Raw genomic sequence first — 24,040 nt, forward strand, 5'->3', positions numbered from 1 at the left:
TTTACATAATTCGGAGGTATATGCTTGTGCATATAACAACCGTTTATAATTATTTTGCTTTGGTTATAAATGTTTAACGAACACTTCAAATGAAATCTCAAATATACTGTATTAACTTAGATTAACTTAAATTATTCTGAACGCAGGCATATACATTTGCCTCTAAATTCAGATCACAGTCCTTCAAATAATAATTATATACATGTAATATAGTGTATGTGACATCATTCGAGTGTTATTGTAAACATCCTGTCGCAAGTGTCCCAAAACTTATCAAGGCGATTTTTAAATGTTATAATATTCGGTGCTTGGACCACGTTCTCGGGTAAGGAGTTCCATCTGCTGACTACACGCTGAGTAAACGAGTATTTACGAACGTCTAATCTACTTCTTGATTTGTCCATGCAGAGTGAATGTCCTCGAGTTCTTTTGTCTTGTTTAATTGATAGAAGCCCCATTGATCCTGATGTATCATACATGCCTGACAATATTTTAAATACTTCGATCATGTCTCCCCTGTTCCTTCCATGGACTAATGATGGAAGTTTATGTCTATGCATTCTTTCCTCGTATGAGATATCCTTCATCCCTGGCAGTAATTTGGTAGCTCTCCGCTGAACGTTTTCCAAAAGGTTGATATCCTGTTGTTTGTATGGTTTCCAAACGCATGCTCCATATTCCAAGTGTGGTCGTACTAAAGCTTTGTATAACAGGCAGAATGTTTTGTTGTCCAAAAATGTGTAAGTTCTTCTGATGGCTCCAAGTACTCTATTCGCTTTGTTTGCTGCGGCTTGTATATGGCTTTTGAAATTTAACTTATTGTCTATATTATTAAAAGATCAAATATTACGAAATATATAAAATACATGGCATCTTACCTTTGGTGTCTTAGTAGTTAACTATTCCATACAATCATATGACGTTGGTTTCTATAAACTGATTTGTATCGCATCTATTTATATCTCTATATCTACAAATAGTGTAGGGTATTTCCTCTATATACACATCAAATGTTAATTTTCACATCTTACAAGTTGGAAAACTTGGCATCGCCATTATTTTAAAACAGTTTTCAAATTCATATAACATTTCTAGCCAGAACAAACAACTAATTATTAAAATTCTCATTCATATTAAAAGCTTAGTAACAGGGTAGTTAATTTCGTAAGAAGAAATAAATATTTGTATCAGACATTACGTCTTCACTTTTTTCCACTTACACCTACATATTCATTTTAATGTGGTCATATGGTTCAGCAACTTCGCGAGCCAAGGCTGTTCAATACGATACTCTCCTTGAAATAGACTCGTATTGAACAGCCTTGGCTCGCGAAGTTGATAGTTTAGAGAACGCTTATCCTTCTAGACATTTGGTAAGCTTTTTCGCAAAAAATTTTACTGCCCATTTCGTCAATTTAGGACATATCATAGTGGTACTTCTGGTCATAATAATGAAGAATCCATGTATGTAGATCCAAAGAAAAATAAACAAAATACTAGTATTCTAGCTTACCAGAAAAATACAAGGTTTTATTGATTACACGAAATATAATTCCAACGAATTTTTCCCCATACAAAAACAACGAAAGTTAACCCCAACGAAATATGATGCTTTTACAGTATTGCACAATATGACTAGTTCGTCCAAATAGGATTCATTGGAGGCATTTAGAGGCAACAAAATGACAAATCCATGTCTGAGGTGTTCCGAACATATGTAGCTCATTTTAACTTGTATCTCGTGTAAACCATGTCAGAATAAATTCTAGTCATAAGGTTACGGTTAACCGTGGGGACAGATAGACCGCCAGCACAGTCAGCCAACTTGTACCATAAGTGATCACTAGAAATACGGAGAAATGAAATACCTATTTGAAAAGGAACAACTAATTAATTCGATTCATTTTAGAGCTACATGAAAATTAAGTTCGTGTAATGATACGTAACAATTTGCGAAAAAGATGCATTTATTTCATGAATTTGCCAATATGTAGTTATAAATGAATTCTTGTACGGAAATTACATCGAAATTATAGCTTCTTACCTGCTGTTTACCGTCTCCTGAAGTGACGTGGCTTACTGTTGTCAAGTACGGCGTTTATGATATTCCATATATAGAAAGAGTGATTTCTGATGTCAGTGTTTATATATATACATCATTACAATCGAATAGAATACCTGCATTATTAGTATATTTATGTAAGCTACGGTTCTGAGGTGTTTATCTTTCTTTTGATGTTTGATTTTGTACATTTGACAAAACCGAGGAGGCGACATCATTTCCAAGGGAAATATACTGTAGTGTATCCCATTAGATACGGAAGGTACACTTAGTGGCTCAGATTCTGTTATTTCATTTAATTTTGAAGACACATCCGTCAGCAGACATATAGTGCCGTATGGCATCGTAAAATACACTCCATAAGTATACTTTCGTGAAATACGCTATATGAGTGAAATATCGTGAAGTATACTCCAAAGGTATAACATTGTGAAATACACCCATTAAGTGTAAAATCGTGAAAGACATTTCATAAGTATGATATCATGACATACACTCGTTAAGTATGATATCGTAAAATACACTTCATAGGTATAACATCATGAAATACATTCGATAAGTGTAATATCGTGAAATACATTCCATAAGTATAACATAATGAAATACACCCCATAAGTGTAACATCATGAAATACACCCCATAAGTATATAGCATTGCGATATATCTACCAAAAGTATAACATCATGAAATTCACTCCATAAGTATGATATCTTGAAAAACAATCCATAATTATAACATAGCGATATATCCACCATACGTGTAACATCATGAATTACACTCCATAAATATAACATCGTGATTTACACTCCATAAATATAACATCGTGATGTACACTCCATAAATATGACATCGTGATGTACACTCCATAAATATGACATCGTGATGTACACTCCATAAATATAACATCGTGATGTACACTCCATAAGTGTAGCATTGTGAAATACACTCCATAAATACAACATCGTGATGTCCACTCCATAAATATAACATCGTGATGTACACTCCATAAATATGACATCGTGATGTACACTCCATAAGTGTAGCATTGTGAAATACACTCCATAAATATAACATCGTGATGTCCACTCCATAAATATAACATCGTGATGTACACTCCATAAATATGACATCGTAATATACACTCCATAAATATAACATTGTGATGTACACTCCATAAATATAACATCGTGATGTACACTCCATAAGTGTAGCATTGTGAAAAACACTCCATAATTATAACGTCGTGATATATCCACCATACGTGTAACATCATGCATTACACTCCATAAATATAACATCGTGATGTACACTTCATAAATATGACATCGTGATGTACACTCTAAAATTATATCACAGCACAGTGAATTATATTGTAGTCAGTAAGAGACAATGAAATGATTGGTAGTTCTCACTCCATTATTAGTGGGAGCTTGCATGGGGCTAATGAGGAAAGGAAATCTTTTGACTGAAATTAATGTCGTCATGTTTGTCATATGTGTGACAGTAAGATAGTCATATGTGTGACAGTAAGATAGTCATATGTGTGACAGTAAGATAGCCATATGTGTGACAGTAAGATAGCCATATGTGTGACAGTAAGATAGCCATATGTGTGACAGTAAGATAGTCATATGTGTGACAGTAAGATAGCCATATGTGTGACAGTAAGATAGTCATATGTGTGACAGTAAGATAGCCATATGTGTGACAGTAAGATAGTCATATGTGTGACAGTAAGATAGCCATATGTGTGACAGTAAGATAGTCATATGTGTGACAGTAAGATAGCCATATGTGTGACAGTAAGATAGTCATATGTGTGACAGTAAGATAGCCATATGTGTGACAGTAAGATAGTCATATGTGTGACAGTAAGATAGCCATATGTGTGACAGTAAGATAGTCATATGTGTGACAGTAAGATAGCCATATGTGTGACAGTAAGATAGTCATATGTGTGACAGTAAGATAGCCATATGTGTGACAGTAAGATAGTCATATGTGTGACAGTAAGATAGCCATATGTGTGACAGTAAGATAGTCATATGTGTGACAGTAAGATAGTCATATGTGTGACAGTAAGATAGTCATATGTGTGACAGTAAGATAGCCATATGTGTGACAGTAAGATAGTCATATGTGTGACAGTAAGATAGCCATATGTGTGACAGTAAGATAGTCATATGTGTGACAGTAAGATAGCCATATGTGTGACAGTAAGATAGTCATATGTGTGACAGTAAGATAGCCATTAGGATCACATTAGGTACAAGTCAAGAGACGAAGCTGATGACGACGAGAAACCCGTGAAATCTCTAAGTCATTGAGGATAAATGAGACGCAAGGAGATCTCAGCAGTCCTGTTAATCGATCATTAAACATCATCAACATATCTTGATGGGAAATCAAAAGATCGGATAAGTAGCTTATCTTCTTCATTAATAGTCCTTGCATAAATTCAGGCTCCTAAGAGTATAAATTATCATTTTTTTATATTATTGTCGCCATTTTACGTTTTCAACAATAATATACCAGCTCTGGATTGGATCTGAGGTAATCAGAAAAGGTAATAGTTTAAGTACAAATAAATATCAGAAAATAATAATTTAATATCTAAAAATACATGTATGATTTCAACTAACATGGTTACAAGGATATTCACTCTCTGTCAACTCGGTAGTAATCCGTCAGAATAACGCTGTGAATTACATGACTATCCCATATACTTAAACCTTATTCTATATTTAGAAGAGGGGATTTCCTATTATTTTGTAGCCTATCTGTAGAAGTATCTATATTATACCCCTGGTAAGGATGTTAAGATGTATACTGGAATCGGGCAATCTACCTGTCCGACTGTCTGTAGACACACCGTTGTTTGCAATGACCCTCCCCATGCACCGATTTGAATGAAATGGTACATATATCATTGGAGTCAACTCCCACTATTTATGGAGTCATTATCCTTTGTTATTAAAACGTTGTTCGCACGACTCCTTCTAAAGTACTTCACCTATTTGAATGACACTGGGTACACATCACATTTTCATCTATAGGATGTAAATAAAGTATATAAACTGACGCGACCTTCCCTTATTTATGAAGTTATCGAACCTATGTTTAAAAACGTTATTCGCACGACTCAGGCGATAGTTCTGGATACAAATAATGGCTCATTCCCCTAACACCAACTCTGGAGAATTGAAAGGAAGGTGTTTATATAGGAAATCCTTTGAAGTTTAGTTATAGCCTGTTTCAACTAAGAATGTCAACTCATTTTGTAGATATGATACTATGGTCAATAATAAAATGGATAAAAAAAATATTTTCTACATATAACTGTAATACACATTTAACACAGAACTAAGTAATAGAAAATAATCATTAAGTATTATTTTTTACATTATATGAAAACGAAAAATAACATTACATTATATGAAAAACAAAATTCCTTAATTTAAGCCACACTGATACTAATGTCAGCAATAAACTACAGTTTCTATTCCTACATATAACAGTAATACACATTTAATACAGCACTAAAAGATAACCATTATTAAACATAAATATAAACAGTAAACCTTTGTGGAGCTAAAGTAGATGAAGAATTTTGCATGAATCATGATGATTTTAGTTGGAATGGATATTTGGAAATCAGAAGTTTTGCCAAAAAGTATAAAATCTTCCTTTATTTCGAATGTTTGGTCAGTTTTTAAGTATATCCATCTACGTATGTCTTGCCAGAAGTTATTTGTTATTTGACACTGTTAAAAAAGATGTTCTATAGTTTGTTTGCTTTCTTGGCATAAATAACATTAATCACATTGTTTGATTCCAATTATTTTCAAATAATGATTAAGTGGAAGTATTCTTGAAAGAAGCCTGAAAGTGACCCATTGAATGCTAGTTTTAAGTCCATATATAAAGTTTTCTAAATCAATCATTTTGAGTCCACCCTCACTATAGTCTTGAACAATTGTTGAGCGTTTTATTCTATCAATTGGTGATTGCCAGACATTTTTTATTGTTTTTTGTTCAATGATTGAATTATGTCTTTACTTGGAGTAGGGAGAGATATAAACAGGTGATTCATTTTTGCAATGATAAGAGATTTAGGAACAGTTATTCTCCTTATAGGTGTTAAAATTCTTCTTGACCATTGATGTAACTTGCCATCTATAATACTAATAATTTTGTTGAAATTTACAGTAACCATGTCTTCTATATTGACAGAGAAATCAATCCCAAGTAAGGTAAATTTGATTGTTCCCCATTTTAGTTTTTTCAGTATTTACTTTTAACCCTGATATTTTAGCATATTTATATCATATACAGATTTTGTGCCATTTAAAATAACGGATATGTCATCAACGAACTGTGAGAGCCCGTGTTCTTTGATATTTATGTTTATGCCCTAAAGTTTTTATTGTTTTTTACTAATATTTCAACTACCAAAAGAAATAAGCAAGATGATACCGGATCCCCTTGTCTACAGACCCTTTTTATGTCTACAAAGTTGGGTTAAAAAGACATTCTGTATGATAGCCGAGGAAGTATTTGTATTAAAACATAACAGATAATAATATAAAACTGAAGTCACACAAGTTAAACATAATTCATAGAAATCTGAAAATAAGTACAAGTTTAACTAATATATGACAATATTTATAAGAGAATTCACACAAATCTAAAAATACAAGTTTAACTAATATATCATAATAAATATATGACTTATTCTGAAAACTGTTCTAAATATAATTATTATTTTGCAATTATTAGCAGTTATTGATTATCCTATTAGAAGTTGATTTACCTGTACAATTTACCTGTACACCATTTCTGCAATAGACTATAACTCACTATCATGACAACTGGCCACCTATGTAAACATGTGATTTTAAGCAGAGTTGGTGTTCGGGGAAGACCCCCAAATAATGTGTTCAATGCACAGAGAGTGTGGCAAATATGAGAAAAATAGAATACATAGGAAATGAGACGCGTTTAAGTTTTGTGTAAGACATTTGCATTCTTTAATGGGTAGATGACAGTTTGAGCACATCTGTTTAATCTTAAAATACATATTGCAGGGTTGTAATTGTATCCATAGTTGCAAAAAAAAGTTAAAAAACAAGATAATTGAAAAATCCATTTCATGTAATAAGTGCAAAATATTATTATTTGCTAATAAAGTGTTCATTTTGACATCCGTTGTAGACTAAGATCTCCATAATTAAGAAAAAAACTCAAGATTTAAATATATAACGGATTGTACATCATTAAGTATTCACATATAACTATTTCTGCATGTGTGCTTTGTTCGCTAGTATATGGATTCGAGAAACAGCTGTTTGTTACCCTCCATAAGATATCTGATTAATGTTGTCGGGACTGATCTGAACTCTCGATGTCACTGGTTACAGTTGTATAGTGTAACATAAGATGTCTGATTAATGTTGTCGGGACTGATCTGAACTCTCGCGGGACTGATATGAACTCTCGATGTCACTGGTTACAGTTGTATAGTGTAACATAAGATGTCTGATTAATGTTATCGGGACTGATCTGAACTCTCGATGACACTGGTTACAGTTGTATAGTGTAACATTAGATGTCTGATTAATGCTATCGGGACTGATCTGAACTCTCGCAGGACTGATCTGAACTCTCGATGACACTGGTTACAGTTGTATAGTGTAACATAAGATGTCTGATTAATGTTATCGGGACTGATCTGAACTCTCGCGGGACTGATCTGAACTCTCGATGACACTGGTTACAGTTGTGTAGTGTATCCTTTTTGTCTGAATAATATCTGCAACGTATTTGAGTTTGCATATTAATGTGAAAATATGCATCTGGCTAAATGAATCACAGTAATTAAATTTTATACAGAGCATTACTCATATAATATCGGACGTTTCCTTAGTAAATTCATTATGACGTCAATTATCGTTTTAAATAAGATTAAATCTGACATCGGGTTAACACCAATGTGCATGGATTTTGTTGGGAAGACAATCGCTTAACTTTAAAATTTCAGTTCATTTTCCATTCAATTTGTTTGTTATATAGTTTACGCTTTTGTGTTATATTGAAGGGTAAAGATGATCTCAAAGGTCCGAACGTTTTATGTAATACATATTTTATATATCTGACTTGCAATGGTATACGGTGATATGTAACATAAAAGATTGGATGTTTTACAGTGGGGTAAAGTTATATAGTAACAGAGGTATACCGGAGTTCTGAAAATTAAAAACTTTTATGCAGGGTAACAGACAGAATTAATTATCATGTCTTTCCAGTCATATCAGAAAAAAATCACAGTTTGTTTTCATAGAAAATTATGACATGGATATAGATCTTTTCATTTTTTAATATTTCTAAGTAACTCTTGTCATATTTTTATCATTTATATATATAAATGGTAAGAGGTTTCCGTTTTTATAGTGTTCTTATTTAGGGCCAACAAGGAATCAGAGCTGTAATTCCTAAACACTAAAAATACATCAATGGTCACGAAATATATGACTAACAAGGAATTCAATAGCGGAAATAATTTATTTCCTTAAACTGATTATTAACGATTTTTAAATTAGCAAACTACGCTAAGTTTGAATGTTTCAATTTTGTCATGAGCTTTAAAATAAATCGAGTCAGTTATACCACGTACCCAATAAAAATAAATGTGTCAATAGTAAAACATTTTTTGTACTGGAAATGATGCCCTTCCTTGCATATCTAGTTATTTCTATTATATTTTTAGTTTCTAAAAAGAAATGCATTTCCGAATAGGGCCATCAAAGCAATTTTGTTATAGCAATATAGACATTTAATGAAGGTTAATCTTCTGTTTTAGAGAAAAAAGTTTATTTTCCATTTTTTGTGTAAAACTGAAATGTCAACCCCCTAATGTATCTATTAGTAACGTAAAGTTATTGATTTCATATATCATAGTTCGCAATTAAATACTTGGAAGGTGGACCATACAGTAAATTTGGTGAACTTCTTTTATTTTTTAAATAGACAGATTTGTCTTTGGCTTCTAAAGAATTCATATCGCACTTATTTACGATGACACTCTTAAAAGGAAGTTTCAGCCGTCTGCTACTGTTTTGATGTACATGTTTATAAACAAAATATATTTATTCGATGTATGTAAATGAATGATAATTATACTTACGTTCCATAGAGTTAACTACAAATGGAAAATGAGAAATCAGCTCCTCTGGCCTCGATAGATGATTGCTGTCTGGAAATAACTAGCATCAGGATGTAGCTTTTATATGTTAGCACAATCTATTTTTATGAAAGGGACTTTCCGTCATCGGCGCATGAGTACTGCGTATAATTTTTCAGGCATGAATCATCACTAATTAATTGTCTTTATTTTTCAGATTATTAGCAAATATAATAAGTACCACTCCTCAATGCTTTCAGGACTCGAACAAGTAATACATATCAGCACACAATTTATCTTGAATAGATGTAAATTATAACCTACGTTATCGTTTACATATCACAGACCATTTCCTCCTCTAATTTATGCAAATATCAACACAAGAGATGAAAAAAGGCAAACGGTATATTATACTTTGTTGACACTACTTATTGAGACCATGCAAGGTTTGCGGGGGGGTGGGGGTGGGGGTNTCAGTTTAAATATAGTACAGCACAGTTCTTGTACCCTTATTCAAACCCATTATTCACATATAAGTAAAAATAATACACTTAACACATTTTCCTGTATACAAAAAGTGCACTGGTGTTAACTGTTTTTGTTAACTGTATAATTAGTATGAAATTTTATACACGGTCGTATGACAAAACCGACAACCGGGTATTTGTTGTTAACGTGGGGAAATTAACGCATATTCAAATTTGATTTTTGTTCTTAATAATCACAAGAGCTTACTTCGCCTGGACATGTGGGCTACATTATATTTATTCGACTTTTTTGTTTTTTGAGAATTTTCATTTCAGTGAAATGAGTAGTTTTAAGTGACAAATATAAGGATACACTGCCTTCAGTTGGCGTGTCATGATGATTTATCGTGTCTTTATTGCTGTTAGCAGTGAGTGTCAGGTGAAAGCAGTCCAACTATTCAATGAATGTCACAGAAACTCCATTATGCATAACACTTTTTATCACAACTGATTTAAATTATGAATAACGGATAAAGGTAGCAAATTACGTGACTGAAATTATCATCATCTGTATTTTTATCATTGTATCAGTACCAGATTGCACCTTATCTCTACCTATCTTGATTTATATATCTTTTCAAATTGTAAATTTATTTATTTGTCATAGGTCGATCGAGTTCTATCAATGCTAGTCAACACGTTCCTCTGTACAATAATAATATCTATAAATAGCACTGGGGATTCCCGTTAACAATCCTTTGTTATTAACACAGAATGTCATTGTTGTCTACATTCTCGTTGGTGTGATGCATCTGTCTATATTTATTTATTAGTATATAATATATATATTGCAGAGCGTTTTTGTAACTGAAATAAAATAGCACACATATCAACACATCTTATATTTGATATTATGTTTTCCTGATGCAGCTTAATTTGCTTAGCTTTTTATGTAGTAATAAAATGTAAAATCATTGAACACATGAACGGCTCATTATATACATAATACAATAATATATATATAATACAATAATATATACAGCAGATGTATCGTGTGTTCGGGTATTAGTTATAGATTTGGACATGTATAAATGTATTGTAAATTATCACCATCGGTGTCTATCGTATCAAAGAATCACTTGCTTTATTATTATTACATTCAAGCCTGACAGTGCGGAATTGTAACACTTGTTTTACTATATCCAGTGTTATGTATATGTTTGGTGTGAGAAACAATCGGCGTCCAGTCGTCATTTTAACATGTTCAGTAGGTAATATAATATAGCTTTCATTCATATTTTAACACATTCAAAAAACAAAACAATCATCACATTTAAAATTATCTTAGGACAATAGTTGATATAAACATTGGTGTACGCAATTCATTGTCATGAGCGTATGTGTGTGTGTGTATGCGTGCATGTGTATGTGTGTGTGCGTATGTGCGCATGCGTATGTATGTGCGTGCGTATGTGTATGCGTGCGTATGTATGTGCGTGCGTATGTGCGCATGCGTGCGTATGTGTGTACGTATGTGTGCATGCGTATGTATGTGCGTGCGTATGTGTGTGCGTGCGTATGTATGTGCGTGCGTATGTGTGTGTGTTTATGTATGACTTTACGAATGTATGTAAATAAAAAAAATAAAAAAGCTGTTGGAGAAATGCCTTTCTGAAATCGCCATTCTTTATTTTTCTTAAAAATGCTTTGGTTTGGTTTTATATTGTTTTTTAAGGATGAGCCTACATGTGTGTTGTGTTAGCGTGCATGTATGTATGTATGTGTGACGGAGACAGGGAATGTTGGTGTACTTGCCTCCTTGTGATAGCGCGGATCCGATGCCGACTTTATAGTGCTATCTCACTGAAATACCATGCCGGTCACATCATACTGACAACGGGTGAACTAGTTGTTACCATCACCCCAAATGCTTAACGTTAAGCAGGGAATAACAACTACCATTTTTAAGGACTTTGGTATGTCCCCGCCTAGGGACAGAACCCATTGCCTTCCTCACCTTGGCGAACGTTCAACATTAAGGCCATTAGTGAGGTGTTGCCAAGCAAGGCGCTAGGAAATGAAAGGTAGTTAGAAGCAGAAAAAATGAAAGATAAGATTCCAAATAGTGCAATGGGTTCAGCAGATTTATTTTGGTCGCTTGTGTGTCCCCTAATAGAGGGCACCAGTACATACATGTACAATGATAACTCATTGCATTGCACTGAGTCTTTTTTTTCTACATGATTGCTTCAGATAGGTTAGTATTGTAGTGAAAATACTCATGTAGCACAACAAATAGGCTAGTTGTGCTACATGAATACTTTCACTGTCTATATTTACCAACCTGAAGAAAATGTTTAGAAATATCCGAAAAAAGTACGGACAAGATGTTGTCAATGTCATGTCAAAGATGTGCGGAAATTAGAGAGCTAGGAAAGAAATTAGCGAGACATAGAAATCACCTTGTGTTTACGCTGAGATGTAGACACCTTCAAGTCTGAAAATGCCAGAAATATCAGAAAAAGATCTAGCGAAAGAGAGAAATACGGGTTGTAAACAACAACATAGACGCATACGTATCGAGTGACACTGTAGGGGATATGACCAAACACATGAAGCGTATGGGTGAACGAGCGTTCGACACAACCAAACATGATTCTATGATAAAAGATGGGTAGTCAACATCTCTACTCGCTAAGGGTATGAACTATGCCATCATTCCAGATAAAATCCCAGTTGATGATGTGATTTGTTACAGCCACAGAACAAGCATACTATAGGCTATACCGAGGCTGATCAACTGAGATCCTAGGTGACGGTGGTTTTGAAATCCACGAAATTATGACGAAAGAAGAACGAGTCGCACTCCAAAAATTAGGCAGAGGCAAATCCATTACCGTACTACCAGAAGACAACAGTTGTCATGGACACCGACGATAATGAGGCCAAGGTCACAACAATGCTACAGGACAACAATACATATGAACAGCTCGGACCGATAGGCCTACCACTCGAAAGGGTCTCATAGCCACCCTGTCAAAATGTTAACAAGAGAGCAAGATTGCCGAACGCCAATATAGATATCTGTATCCCACGACAGAGAACACTCCTGGAATGTACTGTACACCCAAGATCCACAAGCAGGGAATACTCCTAGAATGTACTGTACACCCAAGATCCACGAGCAGGGAACACTCCTAGAATGGACTGTACACCCAAGATCCACAGCAGGGAACACTCCTAGAATGTACTGTACACCCAATATCCACAAGCAGGGAACACTCCTAGAATGTACTGTACACCCAAGATCCCCAAGCAGGGAACACTCCTAGAATGTACTGTACACCCAATATCCACAAGCAGGGAACACTCCTAGAATGTACTGTACACCCAATATCCACAAGCAGGGAACACTCCTAGAATGTACTGTACACCCAATATCCACAAGCAGGGAACACTCCTAGAATGTACTGTACACCCAAGATCCCCAAGCAGGGAACACTCCTAGAATGTACTGTACACCCAATATCCACAAGCAGGGAACACTCCTAGAATGTACTGTACACCCAAGATCCATAAGCAGAGAACACTCCTGGAATGTACTGTACACCTAAGATCCACAACAGGGAACACTCCTGGAATGTACTGTACACCCAAGATCCACAGCAGGGAACACTCCTAGAATGTACTTTACACCCAAGATCCACAAGCAGGGAACACTCCAGGAATGTACTGTACACCCAAGATCCACAAGCAGGGTACACTCCTAGAATGTACTGTACACCCAAGATCCCCAAGCAGGGACCACTCCTAGAATGTACTGTACACCCAAGATCCATAAGCAGAGAACACTCCTGGAATGTACTGTACACCTAAGATCCACAACAGGGAACACTCCTGGAATGTACTGTACACCCAAGCTCCACAAGCAGGGAACACTCCTGGAATGTACTGTACACCCGAGATCCACAAGCAGGGCACACTCCTGGAATGTACTGTACACCCAAGATCCACAGCAGGGAACACTCCTGGAATGTACTGTACACCCGAGATCCACAAGCAGGGCACACTCCTGGAATGTACTGTACACCCAAGATCCACAAGCAGAGAACACTTGTATCCCACGACAGAGAACACTCCTGGAATGTACTGTACCCCCAAGATCCACAAGCAGGGAACTCTCCTAGAATGTACTGTACACCCAAGATCCACAAGTAGGGAACACTCCTGGAATGTACTGTACACCCAAGCTCCACAAGCAGGGAACACTCCTGGAATGTACTGTACACCCGAGATCCACAAGCAGGGCACACTCCTGGAATGTACTGTACACCCAAGATCCACAGCAGGGAACCCTCCTAGAATGTACTGTACACCCAAGATCCACAAGCAGGGAACTCTCCTAGAATGTACTGTACACCCAAGATCCACAACAGGGAACACTCCTGGAATGTACTGTACACCCAAGATCACAACAGGGAACACTCCTGGAATGTACTGTACACCCAAGCTCCACAAGCAGGGAACACTCCTGGAATGTACTGTACACCCAAGATCCACAAGCAGAGAACACTCCTGGAATGTACTGTACACCCAAGATCCACAACAGGGAACACTCCTGGAATGTACTGTACACCCAAGATCCACAAGCAGAGAACACTCCTGGAATGTACTGTCCCCCCAAGATCCACAACAGGGAACACTCCTGGAATGGACTGTACACCCAAGATCCACAAGCAGGGAACACTCCTCGAATGTACTGTACACCCAAGATCCACAAGCAGAGAACACTCCTAGAATGTACTGTACACCCAAGATCCACTAGCAGGGAACTCTCCTAAAATGTATTGTACACCCAAGATCCACAAGCAGGGAACACTCCTAGAATGTACTGTACACCCAAGATCCACAAGCAGGGAACTCTCCTAAAATGTATTGTACACCCAAGATCCACAAGCAGGGAACACTCCTAGAATGTACTGTACACCCAAGATCCACAAGCAGGGAACACTCCTAGAATGTACTGTACACCCAAGATCCACAAGCAGGGAACACTCCTAGAATGTACTGTACACCCAAGATCCACAAGCAGGGAACACTCCTAGAATGTACTGTACACCCAAGATCCACAAGCAGGGAACACTCCTAGAATGTACTGTACACCCAAGATCCACAAGCAGGGAACACTCCTAGAATGTACTGTACACCCAAGATCCACAAGCAGGGAACACTCCTAGAATGTACTGTACACCCAAGATCCACAAGCAGGGAACACTCCTAGAATGTACTGTACACCCAAGATCCACAAGCAGGGAACACTCCTAGAATGTACTGTACACCCAAGATCCACAAGCAGGGAACACTCCTAGAATGTACTGTACACCCAAGATCCACAAGCAGGGAACACTCCTAGAATGTACTGTACACCCAAGATCCACAAGCAGGGAACACTCCTAGAATGTACTGTACACCCAAGATCCACAAGCAGGGAACACTCCTAGAATGTACTGTACACCCAAGATCCACAAGCAGGGAACACTCCTAGAATGTACTGTACACCCAAGATCCACAAGCAGGGAACACTCCTAGAATGTACTGTACACCCAAGATCCACAAGCAGGGAACACTCCTAGAATGTACTGTACACCCAAGATCCACAAGCAGGGAAACCAACTGAGGCCTGTTGTGGACTACACTGGATCCATTGGTTACAATGTTTCCAGATCATTAGCAGACATTCTTGGACCGCTAGTGGGTAAATCGGAACACCATGTAAAGAACTCGAAATATCTAGCGGAAACTATGTCTACCATCATGACATCCTCGATATCCAGGGGTTACGCTCACTTTCGCTCTCTGCACCCCTGGAATATGTCACAGCAAAATTGAAGGCACGAGGATAGCTGTTTGATTGGTCTCAGGTAAAAAGAACTGACCAATCGCTAGGCTGATACATGTCCTTTGAAGATTACAAAGGACAGACGCCCAATTTTTACCGGTACGTGACCGCGAGCTTCTTTTGATGTACATCAAAGGATCAAATTAGTCTTCGCGTCTCATCTTCAAGGTGCTGCACACTGGATCTTCGATTTTGCTATGACATATTCCAGGGGTGCAGAGAGCGAAAGTGAGCGTAACCCCTGGATATCGAGGATGCCACCATGATTGATTCAGGAAGACGAAGTATTCATTTCACATGATTTTGCCTCTCTCTTTACTAACACACCCATTGACGATGCACTTAGAATCATAAGGAACCGCTTAGAATTAGACAGATCCTGGTGTAAGAACACAAACCTCCAGATTCAGGACATCATGGTACATGTGAGAAAGAAACCAACGGCACAATGCCATTCCTAGACACTCTACTGGTAAAGAAAGAAGACGGAACCGTGAAGGTATTGGTTTATAGAAAAAAGACTCATACGGACCAATACCTGAACTTCAAATCTCACCATCCTTTGCACCAGAAGTTCGGTGACATACGCACAACGTCCAACAGGTGTAATACAATAGTCACAGAACAACAGGACAAATACAAGAGCAGAGTTACATCGCTATGGCAATACAAACCTGTGTAAATCCGGAATGGGGCCTAAAACGAGTGAAAAAACAGTGTCAAAGTAAAGGAAAGAACAAGAAAAGGCCAATCAAGGAACAAAACCAAAGGTCAAGTCGTCATCCCGTATATAAAGGGTATATCCGGAGAATATATCGCGGTCATTGCATAGTATGGTGAACACTGGAAATATTCACCCGATCAGAAAGGAAGCAGTCGGAGTCCCAGATGAATAAATCGGCAATCACAGACCATGCCACACAGAACAAAATCATGTGATTGACTGGGACAACTCCGAAGTATTGAACAAAGAGAGCATTATGTTAAAGCGACAGATAAATAAAGCCATCTGGATACGCCGCAGTGGGCCAGTTCTAAATCGAGACGAGGGGGTCTCATAGACTCTCGCACATCTATGACCAAGTATTACATAACGCGTAGCTGAATCGAGTCATTTCTGTACATATATAGCAACTTATTGTACACAAGCTTACTGCGTAGCCGAATCAACATCGAATTGATGACAACTCGTACATATTCTACACCTTTATGTACATACGCTTCACTGGTCATTTGTCTGATAAGGGTCACAGAGTACATACCGTACTAGTCATCAAAACGTCACATATACACACTTATTGGTTGTGCTACACGAATATTTTTACATTGCATTGCAGTAATGTTTTTAAAAACTTCAGAGAGGAAAGATGACATTTGTGGAAGAAAAACCGTGATCTTGGTTACTGAGTTTGACAGCTAGGCAACCATTACAATCTTACTGTTGGCAAATAGCAAGGTATAAAGCCGATGACGGAGCGTCTTCAGTATCAACATCTTGATGTTAAATAAGATGAACAACTCGTGCCCGAATTAGTTATTGAAATCATTTTTTCAAAAGACAAAATATTAGATAACTACGCTTTCCGAATACTCATGAATTATGAGGATGCGGACCTACCTCGTTTGTTTTATATTCCGGAACTTCAATAAACTATAAACAACATTTTATCGCTACCTCTTCTATTTGCTAAACGAACGCCTTCCTTCTCCTAATATGTTTGATTCCTTTCCAAGAAAGGCGAACGGTGACATAAACTATTTTGGATCATACTTTGTGAAAAAGCACAACAAAGGCCAACATATTTGTTGAGTTCGGTGACAAGATATTCCAGCAACCTGTAGGGATATCGGGAGCTATGGGCCTTTTCCGGCCGTCTTGTTTTTGCTTTCATATGACGATGAGTTTATTTAAAAGCCTCTCAGGACTGGTAACAAAAATCTAACCGAGTGCTTCAATTTCACAGCAAATATATCGACGATGTGCTGCCTTTAGATAACACAAAACATATTTATCACATCGTTCGTAATAACTTCCTTGGCTTGAAATCACTGACACCTGACTCTTCTTCTTAGGCTTTTTGATCGATCTTTACTTACAACATAACCAACAGGAACGGTTAACTACTAGGCCTAAGTCATACGATAAGCAGGAAGATTTCGATTTTCCGATGGTTAACATTCCCTTTATCGCTAGTAACACCCTGCTTCTCCAGATTAATTTCAACAATTTTCTAATACAAAGTTATTAATCAAACTAAATCGGACGTTTGGGCTTTGGAGAGATACATGAGGCGGGTGAGGTTGGATGGGGTTGGGAAGTAAATATATTTTATTTAGGAAAATAAAACTTTTGAAACTATATATATTCAGTTGGAAATAATTCGAACTAAATTAGAGTTATAATCTTCGGATGAAAGTGAGATTGAATGAATGACCTCTAGGATTTGAGAGGCGGGGTCTATATAAAGGGGATAAATTGACTAACAGCAATCTTCTTTATACTCGGGAAAACTAGAACCGAATTCTCTGATGAATGTAAAGGTTATAAGACATTTTTTTTTACTTATAAATTTCCTTACTAACAGGTCATCTAATTTACACCTTCGTGGAAGTCTGGGTAAAGTCTAGAGGAGAAATAATGAGGAATATTTTGTTTCGTCAGTTCGAATTAATTCAAATTTTGTTGGAATTATCATCAAAGGATGGAAGTTTGATGGTATAAAAATAAAGACCCAACGCCAATCTTTGGGCCTGGGAAGCTGGACATAGGGGGATCAAACACGGACAATTACCAAAATGAATTCTTCTTTATACCAAGCAGTTCTGTAATCAAACAATCTTCATGGATGGCAGGTTCTAGGGTGCTTTATCTAATTGTAAATTTTATCACCCCAGCTCACCCGATCTCTCCTGGAGAGGGAGTGAAGTTGACGGTAATTTATAATACAGTAACACTTTTTGGTTTGGGTGGTGGTCTTTTTTGCTTATTTTTGGTATGAAATTCAATCTTGGTTGGAATGATCATCAAGAGAAAATTAAGACCCTGTCACCTGATCCCTTTTCATATCAACAAGTTTTATTGACAGATGTAATAGTCAAATGGATTGAATAACATGCAAGCCTTCATTCCAAGAGTGGCTCTAAATTTGATCGAAGATAATATACAATGTAGTTTCAATAATGATTAATTAATTTAAGGATACATTGAAATGAAAAATTAGATATATATACATATACATGTGCTTCTGTCAAGTTCTGGACGTCAGCGTTACAGATTGTTGAACTAACAAAAGGATCAGGGGAGATAACTCCAACATGATAAACACAACCTGACCCATTCCCTGTGTTCCTAGGAGTGAAGTCTTACGGAAGAACCCTTGACATCCGATCATTATATAGACGCTCCAACCAACATATCAGTTTTCATTTTGAATATTTCTATCAGTGCAAGCTATATCCGTGGTTAATTGTTTTAACAAGTATTGATTGGTTATCTGTAATAAGTATGGATGATAGTGTGAAGAATATATTTTGTGTTTATGTATAGAAAATGCATACACGTGTAATTGTCATTCAAAGGTTCTTTTGGACGTGAAGATAAGAAGTACTGAATATCTGAACGAGATGCCACTTCTTGTAAAACACAAAACTGCGACGCACCAGCGAAGCTAACACATTTTTTAGTCATTTTAAAGCCGGCCAACACATTATTACACTCGATCGAACTTGAAAAGGTATGGAGCCACCTACCCGACCACGTGTTTTTATTTCTGTGTACCTCCGGTTTCCTCCCACATTGAGTCCCCTCCCCAGCGCAGGCTAACATCGGGGCTAACAAGAGTGACTTATATAAGTTGAAATAAACATAAACAATAAATATATTTTATATAAACAAATAGACGCCGAATGAACTTTGCAATACTGAAGGGAATTATGATTAACAGAGTTAACATGTTTTGATTTATGTTAGTTATTCAATAAAATGTGTGTTATCCTAATTTGTTTATGGGAAATTATTTGTAAAACTTGCCAAATCGTGGCTGCGCCCCGAGACCAACCGATGTTATAAATAAAGCAAGTGTATTTTCCCGCGGGAAACTTTTTATATGTCTACGTAATCTGTGACGTCATTTCCAAAATAACAATGGCGGAAAAGGGACACAAGGAAATCTCGTTTGAGCTCTTTTTTCCAAAAGATCGTAGTGGTGGGAGTTCCTACGAACACAAGCAGTAAGGATGCAAGATTATAATTCCAATAACTTATTATACCAGTCGTATGAAAACGTATCCTAAAAGAAATGCCTCAAAATGTTTGATAGAATATAGTGTGCATGTGTCGATGGCGACCTTGTTTCTAAACCTGTTTAGAATTTCACATGACTTTCACAACTGACTGTTATGTGTTGGCCAGGCTAGGTCGGCCATATTGGTTTGACTTCCTCGTACGGTGACAAAATCAATCATTTTATTTTTAATCTAGCCTTACTGACTACGAATTATGGAGGAAAATAGCTGAGGATAAAGCTCACATTGAAGACCAATTTTCCAGGAAGATGTTGGCATGGACAGCCTCTGTTCGCAAAGAATTGTCCAATATCCAAACTTACAAGGGTACCTATTTGTTTTGGGTTTGACATGAAACGTATTATGAAAATAGCAGGTGTTTTTTTTAACAAATATGCTAAGTAAATACAGGTACATAATATCGTGCTCTAAGCACTGAAATAAAAAATATCTGTAATATGTATAATAAATAAAAAAAAACTTTTCAAGTTTTCCTGCTGATAATGTCTCACCAACACCTGATGTATTCAAGATGGTTCTAACGTGCGTTATACTTCGTGCTAAAATTGTATGACATGGCAAAGAGAAATTTAAAAGCTCACATTGCAATTTTCAAGTTAACGTATGTTTGGCTGATTTAAATTACATTTAGCTCAAACATTTGTAACCAGATCCACACCTGACAAAGTCCCTTGAAATGGAACTAGCGTTCTCCAACTTGAGGGCTGACCAGGCGGAACGTAACTCGATAGCCTTCACACGACTATCACGACACCTGGAGAGGTACGTAAATGACTATCACGACACCTCGTCCTGGAGAGGTACGTATACCACTATCACGACACCTGGAGAGGTACGTATACCACTATCACGACACCTCGTCCTGGAGAGGTACATATACCACTATCACGACACCTGGAGGGATAAGTGTATCAATATCACGACACCCGGAGAGGTACGTAAATGACTTTCACGACACCTAGAGACGTCCGTATACCACTATCACGACACCTGGAGAGGTACGTAAATGGCTATCACAACACCTGGAGAGGTACGTATACAACTACAACGACACCTGGAGAGGAACGTATACCACTATCACGACACCTTGAGACGTACGTATACCACTATCACGACACCTGGAGGGTTACGTAAATGACTATCACGACACCTGGAGAGGTACATACACGATTATCACGACACCTGGAGAGGTACGTATACCACTATCTCGACAGCTAGAGAGGCACGTATACCACTTTCACGACACCTAGAGACGTACGTATACCACTATCGTCCTGGAGAGGTACATATACCACTATCACGACACCTGGAGGGATAAGTGTATCAATATCACGACACCTGGAGAGGTACGTAAATGACTATCACGACACCTGGAGAGGTACGTATACCACTATCACGACACCTTGAGACGTACGTATACTACTATCACGACACCTAGAGACGTACGTATACCACTTTCTCGACACTTAGAGAGGTACGTATACCACTATCACGACACCTGGAGAGGTCCGTAAATGGTTCTCACAACACCTGGAGAGGTACGTAAATGCCTATCCCGACACCTGAAGAGGTACATACACGATTATCACGACACCTGGAGAGGTACGTAAATGGCTATCCCAACCCCTGGAGAGGTACGTATACAACTACAACGACACCTGGATAGGTACGTTTACCACTATCACGGCACCTTGAGACGTACGTATACTACTAACACGACACCTAGAGACGTACGTTTACCACTTTCTCGACACTTAGAGACGTACAAATGGCTATCACGACACCTGGAGAGGTACGTATACCACTACAACGACACATGGAGAGGTACGTATACCACTATCACGACACTTAGAGACGTACGTATACCACTATCACGACACCTAGAGAGGTCCGTAAATGGTTATCACAACACCTGGAGAGGTACGTAAATGCCTATCCCGACACCTGAAGAGGTACATACACGATTATCACGACACCTGGAGAGGTACTTATACCACTATCTCGACACCTAGAGACGTACGTATACCACTTTCTCGACACTTAGAGACGTACGTATCCCACTATCCCGACACCTGGAGAGGTCCGTAAATGGTTATCACAACACCTGGAGAGGTACGTAAATGCCTATCCCGACACCTGAAGAGGTACATACACGATTATCACGACACCTGGAGAGGTACGTAAATGGCTATCACAACAACTGGAGAGGTACGTATACAACTACAACGACACCTGGAGAGGGACGTTTACCACTATCACGGCACCTTGAGACGTACGTATACTACTATCACGACCCCTAGAGACGTACGTTTACCACTTTCTCGACACTTAGAGACGTACGTATCCCACTATCCCGACACCTGGAGAGGTCCGTAAATGGTTATCACAACACCTTGGAGAGGTACGTAAATGACTATCACGACACCTGAAGAGGTACATACACGATTATCACGACACCTGGAGAGGTACGTAAATGGCTATCACAACACCTGGAGAGGTACGTATACAACTACAACGACACCTAGAGAGGTACGTTTACCACTATCACGGCACCCTGAGACGTACGTATACTACTATCACGACACCTAGAGACGTAAGTATACCACTTTCTCGACACTTAGAGAGGTACGTATACCACTATCACGACACCTAGAGAGGTACGTATACCACTATCACGACACCTTGAGAGACGTACGTGTACCACTATCACGACACCTGGAGAGGTACGTAAATGGCTATCCCAACCCCTGGAGAGGTACGTATACAACTACAACGACACCTGGAGAGGTACGTTTAGCTCTATCACGGCACCTTGAGACGTACGTATACTACTATCACGACCCCTAGAGACGTACGTTTACCACTTTCTCGACACTTAGAGACGTACAAATGGCTATCACGACACCTGGAGAGGTACGTATACAACTACAACGACACCTGGAGAGGTACGTTTACCACTATCACGGCACCTTGAGACGTACGTATACTACTATCACGACACCTAGAGACGTACGTTTACCACTTTCTCGACACTTAGAGACGTACGTATACCACTATCACGTCACCTGGAGAGGTCCGTAAATGGTTATCACAACACCTGGAGAGGTACGTAAATGATTATCACGACTCCTGAAGAGGTACATACACGATTATCACGACACCTGGAGAGGTACGTAAATGACTTTCACGACACCTAGAGACGTACGTATACCACTATCACGACACCTGGAGAGGTACGTATACCATTATCTCGACACCTAGAGACGTACGTATACCACTATCACGACACCTTGAGAGGTACGTATACCACTAGCTCGACACCTAGAGAGGTACGTATACCACTATCACGACACCTGGACAGGTACGTATACCGCTATCACGACACTTAGAGACGTACGTATACAACTTTCACGACACCTAGAGACGTACGTATCACTATCACGACACCTGCAGAGGTACGGATACCACTACAACGACACCTGGAGAGGTACGTATACCATTATCTCGACCCCTAGAGACGTACGTATACCACTTTCACGACAGCTAGAGACGTACGGATTCCACTATCACGACACCTGGAGAGGTACTTATACCAATATCTGAGAGGTACGTAAATGACTTTCACGACACCCAGAGACGTACGTAGACCACTATCACGACACCTGGAGAGGTACATGAATGGCTATCACGACCGACACCTGGAGAGGTAGGTAAATGACTATCACGACACCTGGCGAGGTACATACACGATTATCACGACACCTGGAGAGGGACTTATACCACTATCTCGACACCTAGAGACGTACGTATACCACTTTCTCGACACTTAGAGACGTACGTATACCACTTTCACGACAGCTAGAGACGTACGGATTCCACTATCACGACACCTGGAGAGGTACTTATACCAATATCTGAGAGGTACGTAAATGACTTTCACGACACCCAGAGACGTACGTAGACCACTATCACGACACCTGGAGAGGTATGTATACCACTATCACGACACCTGGAGACGTACGTATACCACTATCTCGACACTTAGAGACGTACGTATACCACTATCATGACACCTGGAGAGGTACATGAATGGCTATCACGACACCTGGAGAGGTAGGTAAACGACT

At 38.2% G+C, this 24,040-nt stretch overlaps 1 protein-coding gene across 1 annotated transcript in view; it reads left to right on the forward strand.

Moving 5' to 3' along the window:
* LOC110449683 overlaps positions 1-24,040 on the forward strand; it is a 51,359-nt gene that overhangs the window by 7,405 nt on the left and 19,914 nt on the right. Inside the window, exons 2-3 of the mRNA XM_021496708.1 lie at positions 20,089-20,219; positions 20,564-20,675. Of these exons, the coding sequence (XP_021352383.1) occupies positions 20,089-20,219; positions 20,564-20,675 (243 nt within the window). The remainder of the gene's footprint in view (positions 1-20,088; positions 20,220-20,563; positions 20,676-24,040) is intronic.

The sequence above is a fragment of the Mizuhopecten yessoensis genome, unplaced genomic scaffold (assembly GCF_002113885.1).
Source record: "Mizuhopecten yessoensis strain PY_sf001 unplaced genomic scaffold, ASM211388v2 scaffold4783, whole genome shotgun sequence".
Taxonomy (NCBI): Eukaryota; Metazoa; Mollusca; class Bivalvia; order Pectinida; family Pectinidae; genus Mizuhopecten; species Mizuhopecten yessoensis.